Raw genomic sequence first — 7,382 nt, 5'->3', positions numbered from 1 at the left:
CTAGCAATTCAGCCTGACCATATTGTGTGAAGCTTTGCGCTTTAACCATATGCTGCTGCCCATAATCTAGTTAAACGCATGTGTCACGCTTACCAAACCTCTTAAACAGTCGGCCAACATAACAGGCAGACTTAAGTGGTCGGATGCTCCACATGTTAAGCATTGTTAAAGTCGAGTAATATATGGCTTTGCAAATCGTATATATGTCGACAAAATTCAGGATAAATTTGCAAGCCATGGAGGGTCGGATCATAGCTACTCTGCTTGGTTATTGTTGAACACCTTATAAGGGCAATATGAACTCACCTCCCTCCTAGCATGTAACAATGTATGACCGTACAAAATAAATGGACGGTTGACTAAAGCTAGTTGTGCGAGTTGCCCTCACTTGAAGCTCCATGTTTCAAATTAAATACGGACAAGATAAGCTGGCCGAATAAAAATGAAAAGCAAACGTCCTCCATGTGTAAAGCTCAAACACCAACAGCAAGCAACTCTAAATGCCGAGTTCGTGTGTATAAAACAGGCGGCATGCCGAATGTCTGGTTTGCGTGGTTTCATAGGCTTGTTAAAGCTACCTCAATCATTATTATGATTATCCCAGTAGTGTGATCACTTGTCATTCTCATTTAAAGAATATTGCCTAAGTCTATCAAGCAAGAGAGGCGGCATGAATAGTACTCGGCCCCCTATACGACGAAGTCTCGTAGCTATGAAAGCAGTCGACCCTCATTAATTTCACTAAGGGGCTAAAGACCGGCGGCAAATGTGTAGGCCGAGCAGCGAGGTCGCAAACCACATTAACAAGTTTAGCACGACCACCTGTCCCCATTCGATGAAAGTAGATTCATCAATCCTCCATGGAAGGGAGCTAAGTGATCTATCTACTCTAACACTTGAATTTATTTCAATACTTGATACTAATTTAGAGGGGCATGCCACCTGTACCTTTACAGTCGGCTACTCTCCATTGATTATATCACTATATCATTAGAGGGGCATGCCGCTGTACCTTTACAGTCGGCTACTCTCCATTGTGTATAGAAGCGGTACCTCTATAGTCGACTACTCTCTGCTTTGATTATTTTACTCTATCACTAGAGGGGCATGCCGTCTGGACATATAGTCGGCTACTCTCCATAGAAGAGGGCCGACTGGTTCCAAAGCACACAGCCACCCCCCTTATACTTAGCTAAAGAAGATTAGGGCCAGGCCGACCATGTGCCTAAACAAGCGGCTGCCCTCTTCTTACTTAGCACCTACGTTCGCCAAGAACTAACCAAGGCCACAGGCCCGATGATCAGCCCAGGCGTCAAGCCAACTGATCCAATTTTTAAACTAATACGACCTGTCCCAACATCATAGCAGGCGTCCGACGGCATCCCTCCGGATGAAATTCGTCGCAGAGAGCAGCTCCCTTTTGGGTGGAACATTGCTCTATAAACTAATTACACGACACCTATACGACTGTCCCCAAGGGAAACCACGTAGCCGTTTTTGAGACAAGGATAAGTCCATCACTAACCAAACCAGTGGTAGCAGTTGACATCTGAGTCGGATGACCCCCTGTATTACTTGGGATAAATTCAGGGGGTACCTCTTGAGTTAATAGCCAACAAACATTGGCGAATCAAAAGGTTCAGCCGACCTCCGCCGCCTGGTACCTTTACTACTCAAGCAGGAGTGACGGCGACTGAGTAACACCAAAGTCAACTCATAGGCACTCCCTCAAACTTGGTATGGAACCTAAAAGGTTTTAGTAGACCGCCTGTTTTTTGGCAAACAGAGGCACTCAAACCCCTATTCCTACTAGGTAACCACTCCTTGGGCTAATAGCCAACAAACATTGGCGAATCAAGGGGATCAGCCGGCCTCCGCCGTCTGGTACCTCTACTACTCAAGCTAGAGAGTGACGGAGACTGAGTAACTCCCATGTTAACTCATAGTCACTCTCTCAAACTTAGTATGGAGCCTAAAAGGTATAAGTCGCCCGCCTGTTTTTAGCAAACAGGGGCTCTCAACCACTACTCCTGCTAGGTTAACAACCTTTGAGTTAATAGCCAAGAAAAACTTGGCGAATCAAGGGGACTATCCGCCCCCTGCCGCCTGGTTTCCCTACCACTCAAACAAAATAGGCAGTGATTGACTAACCGCAAGGTTAACCAGTCGCCCTCCTTAGTACGGAACCTAAAAGGTATGAGGAGTCCGCCTGTTTTTTGGTAAACAGAGGTACTCGACCACTATTCTTACTAGGTTGGCTATACTTAAAGCTGTCGTCTGTAATCCAACAGGCGTAGCTACTTTGGTTAGACGTCCTGTCTGACGCCTGCTTCTCTGCAGCCACCAAAGCAGACGACCAACCATCCCCCAACGAAATAAACTAACTACCAAACTTAGTATATTAAATAAAAAGAGGTCAATGGCCGAATAATGCTAAACGCTTACCCCTTATGTAATAGTTGACAGTCCACCTGATCAGGGGCTATTTGCATAGTGGGACAAAGAATCGGCATCTGTCTAGTTCGGCGGCAATCATTATTATGATTGATTAACTTTGAAAATGTCATACCGCCCAAGGTATCAAAATTTTCTAAGTTAATCAAGTCCATCTCCCATTAGAACTAGACAAGATGCCGACCTAGCAAAGCTTCGAGGGTCTAACTTTCAAAAGGAGCAATCCCTCCTGGAAAGAGTAATTACTCCTTCCGAGGGGCAAATGTTTAGGGTAAAAATTACCCATGACAAATGGACCAATCCGGACATGCCACGTGTCCACCACGTGGACCAATCAGCGTCCGCCATTTGTCACCCTAAGAGGTCCAACATGGACTAATCAGGCCACGCCACGTGGCCTCCCATATGCCAAATAGGCAAAAATGGCCACCAAGGCCCAAAGTCCGAGAGAAGCCCAATTTGCCCTGGTTAACCTAAACCTAGGATTGGCACGCTTCTCAAGACTATAAATACTTAATTAATCCTCATTAAAGGGGATTCAGCAATTGATGACTCTCACATAGAGAAGTCTAAACACATTGATCACTCCTCCCCTAGAGGAACCAGATCTCCCACCTTTACTTTCCGCATTTATTACTCCTCAAACAAGTACTAACTTGACCGTTGGAGGCGGAGCTCCCACCACAAGGAGTCTCCGTTGTTTTTCAGGTATAGGCGCAAGGATACCAGTCCCGGAATTGTAACTCTTCCGCAGGACATCAGAAAACCCCGAAACACCTACCAACACATTTTTTACTTTGGCCGGCTGGGCGACCTCTATTATTTCCTTAGAGAAGGCGGAGGGCTATTCTCCAAGTTTGAGCAACCTAAGTTGCTAGTCCAAAGGCTAGACATTCCTAGCCGCCTGTCCTCCAAAAAGAGTAGGCTGCATGAAATATTGGGACTGCGGAACGTATGGTTGAGGAGGCACAAACGGGGTCGCATGATGTTTCAGGGAATCAAAACGAGAGGAGGCTCCAAGCGTCTGTCTCTCATAATTTGATTTTGAATACCTTAGGGAGGTAATATGCAGGTTGTTTTGAAAATCAGACGTAGAGGGCGACTCAGACAGTCGGTCATTCTTCTTCTACTTGAGCAACATTTGAGCATCAAAGTATGTTTTCTTTAACCCGTCCGGCTTAACAAAACGGATGGGTTTCCTCTTCCCCGGCGAGGGGAAGCGGTACTTAGTCAGGTCTACCATTGGCGCCTCCCTCTCCCTAGGCTTAGGGTAAGGAGTCGCCTCCCGATACTTTACAGGCTTCTTCCTCCAAGATTAGGAGGGTCTTCTGGCCGATTGTTCCTTTGGTGGAATAGGCGTCCTCTTTTACATAAGTGCCTGGATCTCCCCTTTGAAACTATTCATGAAGGTCATGAGTTAGTTTTGGGTAATGGGGGAAGATCCCTCGGCCACTGGTTGATGATCAAGCGGCTGGCCGGCTGGTTTACTAGATCCAGCTAGGCAGTCCTCCCGTTCCCTCCTTTCGGTGGGACGGGTGGGTCGAGCTCTTAAGGTCCCGTTAGAGGTCGTATGAGTCTCGACTTCAATTTCATTGTCGGTATCCTGGTCCGTCTAAACAGGGGGTCGTCTATGAGACGCTTCTCACTTAGAATCGGTACAGACTGTGATTCCATCTCGAAAGTACTCTCCCCATAGACGACACCACAATGTTTCGGGGTTTTTTGATGTCCTGCGGGAGAGTTAAAATTCCGGGACTGGGATCCTTGCGCTTGTACCTGCAAAACAACGGAGACTCCGGGTGATGGGAGCTCCGCCTCTGACGATCAAGTTAGTACTTGTAGGTGGAGTGAAAAGGTGCGGAAAGTAAGAATGATCAGGAAGTGCAAACAATGCAAAGTTTGGTCTAGCGATTAGTATGCACGTGTGTTTAGGGTTCTCTTAGTGAGGTGATTAAGTAAGCATCAGGAATGATCTGTTTAATGAAGGCTAACTACTGTATTTATAGCCTCGAAGTACGTGCCCAATACTAGGTTAAATGGTAAACCTAGGACTGATTGGGCTTGCCTCGGGATTCAGGCCCAGTTGGTCGTTTTGCAGGTTGGCTGATAGTGGGCCACGTGGCGTGGCGCGATTGATCCATGCTGGATCTCTTAGAGCATGACACGTGGCAGCCCCTGAATGGTCCACGTGGCTAACACGTGGCAGGTGCTGAATGGTCCACGTGGCGGAGAAAAATCCCCTAAACACAATCAAACATAATAAATCATTCAAACAATCAAGCACACGAATTTAATTCTTGAATAATTAGAGACCACATAAATTTAATGTTGAACTCTTTTTAAACTATCACGACCTTAAATATCATCTTAACTGTATAAAGCACCGCAAATCCTATCCCTTGGTGTTTAGAACACCTTAAGTCCACTTAGACACCGCAATACATTTTATTCTTGTGTACTAAGACACTAAATAGCTCAATTCCCATGCTTAAAGCAATAATAAAAATTATATGAAACATAATAAAATTTCATTTTTATATCCCAAACCAAATTAAACGTTTAGTTTAATTAAACATGCTTTCAATCATGTCAATAATAAAAGTGTGGCTCTTATTTAACATGCCAACATAATTAATTCCAATCATTTATTGACCACAAATAATTCATACTTCACAAATCAATCACCAATATCAATCCAATCAACAATTCCAGCCAATACCTATCATGATACTACCTTCGAATTAATTAAAAAAATCCTATCATGGTTCTATACACTTAAATAATTACCGAGTACGCAAATGTACCTCGAATATGATCTCAAAATCGCCACGACTACACGAAATCACTCACTTGGAAATCTCCTACAACCCAAAATTACAAAGAGACATTAATACATATTCAATATAAATTTCCAGCTATGTATACACTCTTTAAATCACTTATAAACCATCTAAAAGAAACTGAAATTTTAATTTAAAACCCCTACTTGTATTCCCAATTAATGGGTAATTAAAAATCCATTTAAGAAAAAAAATTCTAACCTTATAAAAATTTCAGCTTTATAAAAACATGTAAAATTGTTGTAATTATGTTTATAAACACCTATTTCAATAATTCCAACCAACTACAATTAATTTGCATCAATATAAATTAATTTAGATACAAAGGGTTTTCAATTTGGGGCTTTTTAATTCAAAAACTAAATCTAAAAATTATATATATACTAATCATAATCAAACATCATAAAATCATCACAAAACTCAAAAATAATAACTGAATCAAGCTTAGAATAAAAATTAAAACAAGAAGAGTTTTAATTTAATATTTATTTTTTTATTTTTGTTATTTTATAAAACCGCACCACACGACGGGGAGGGGGGCTTATGCCGCCCTCCACGACGGCGACTGCTGGCCAGAGGGAAGCGGTAGTGGCGGCTGGCCACCTTGTGTTTGTGTGTTGTGTGTAAAAATAAAGGGGAAAGGGAAAAAATAAGGGAGAGAAAATAAGAGGAGAGAGAGAGAGTTTACCTTTGGGTATTCTTCACCTTGGGCAAGATCTAACTTGCTCATAAGATGGGTATTTATACCGCCTCTGAAAACCCTCCTAACCTTAAATTTCCTTTCTACCCTTAATGATCCCTTCTCATATTCAAACTACTCATTTGACTTCCTTTAAAATTCCATTGACTTTAAAACTTTCTTTTATAAAATAATATGCCCCAAGGTTTCATAATAATATAATAAAATATTTTCAAAGTAAATAAATAAATGAAAATGGACCTTTTTGAATTAAAATAAACCTCTTAAAATTAATAAAATAGCCTAAATAATACATTTTGAATTATTTAAATACTTCATAAAATAATGATTTAGATTAAAATACATATAAAAATACGGGGTATTACAGTCTACCCCCTTTAAAAGAAGTTTCATCCTGAAACTTGGGTAACAAAAATAGAACTTTTTCCACACTTTGTACTATATTTTTGTACTCTTTTGACATACTTTTACCTTTAATGTCTCCTTGAAATCAAAATTACTTGAAATAACCGTTAAAAATGTACAAAAAGCACTAAAATAACTGAAAATAGAGGGAAAAAGCGCAAAATTCTACTGCATTCTACCCCCCTTAAAGAAAACGAGTTACGTCACCGTAACTCAACATACCTCAAACAATTCAGGGTATTTCTTTTTCATTTCATCCTCGGCTTCTAACGTAGCTTCCTCATATTCTAAGTTAGACCATAGCACTTTAACAATCTTAACTTCCTTGTTGCGTGTACAACGCACTTTACTGTCAAGGATCTTGAAAGGTCTTTCCTCATAAGTTAAGCTTTGATCTAACTCGATTGTTTTAGGTTGTAGCACATGTGACTTATCAGATATATACCTTCTTAACTATGACACATGAAATACATCATGCACTTTATTTAGTTCAATAGGTTAGGCCAACCTATAAGCTACTTTGTCTATCCTCTATAATATTTCATATGGACCAATATACTTTGGGCTAAGTTTTCCTTTCTTCCCAAATCTCCTGACACCTTTCATTGGTGATACTTTTAACAATACTTTGTCACCAACTTCAAACTCTTCTTCCCTATGCTTAAAATCTGCATAACTCTTTTGACGATCTTGTGCTGCTTGAATCTTAGCTTGAATCTCTTTTACCTGCTTAACTGTATCTTCAATCATTTTGAGGCCCTAAGATCATTGTTTCACTTATGGTGTTCCAACATACAGGACTGCGACACTTCCTTCCATATAATGCCTCTAATGGAGCCATGCTAATGCTTGCATGGTAACTATTGTTATGCAAAAATTCAATTAAGTCCAAGCTATCTTCCCATCCCCCTTGAAAGTCTATGGCACAAGGTTTGCATGGTTCTCTCAGTTTGTCCATCTATGGCAGGGTGAAATGCTATACT

General features: G+C 41.3%; 1 protein-coding gene across 1 annotated transcript; it reads right to left on the bottom strand.

Annotated features, from left to right (window-relative positions):
• Positions 1 to 6,526: 6,526 nt before the first annotated feature.
• LOC110687755 lies at positions 6,527 to 7,149 on the bottom strand. The gene is made up of 3 exons (XM_021864386.1): positions 6,959 to 7,149; positions 6,622 to 6,844; positions 6,527 to 6,535 (listed from the first exon to the last, which is right to left on the bottom strand). Exons 1-3 carry the CDS (start codon positions 7,147 to 7,149, stop codon positions 6,527 to 6,529), a joined length of 423 nt encoding a protein of 140 aa, XP_021720078.1.
• Positions 7,150 to 7,382: the final 233 nt, after the last annotated feature.

Source organism: Chenopodium quinoa, unplaced genomic scaffold (genome assembly GCF_001683475.1).
Source record: "Chenopodium quinoa cultivar QQ74 unplaced genomic scaffold, ASM168347v1, whole genome shotgun sequence".
Lineage (NCBI taxonomy): Eukaryota > Viridiplantae > Streptophyta > Magnoliopsida > Caryophyllales > Amaranthaceae > Chenopodium > Chenopodium quinoa.
Note: the sequence above shows the minus strand (reverse complement) of the source record. Positions and strands in the feature narration are given on the sequence as shown.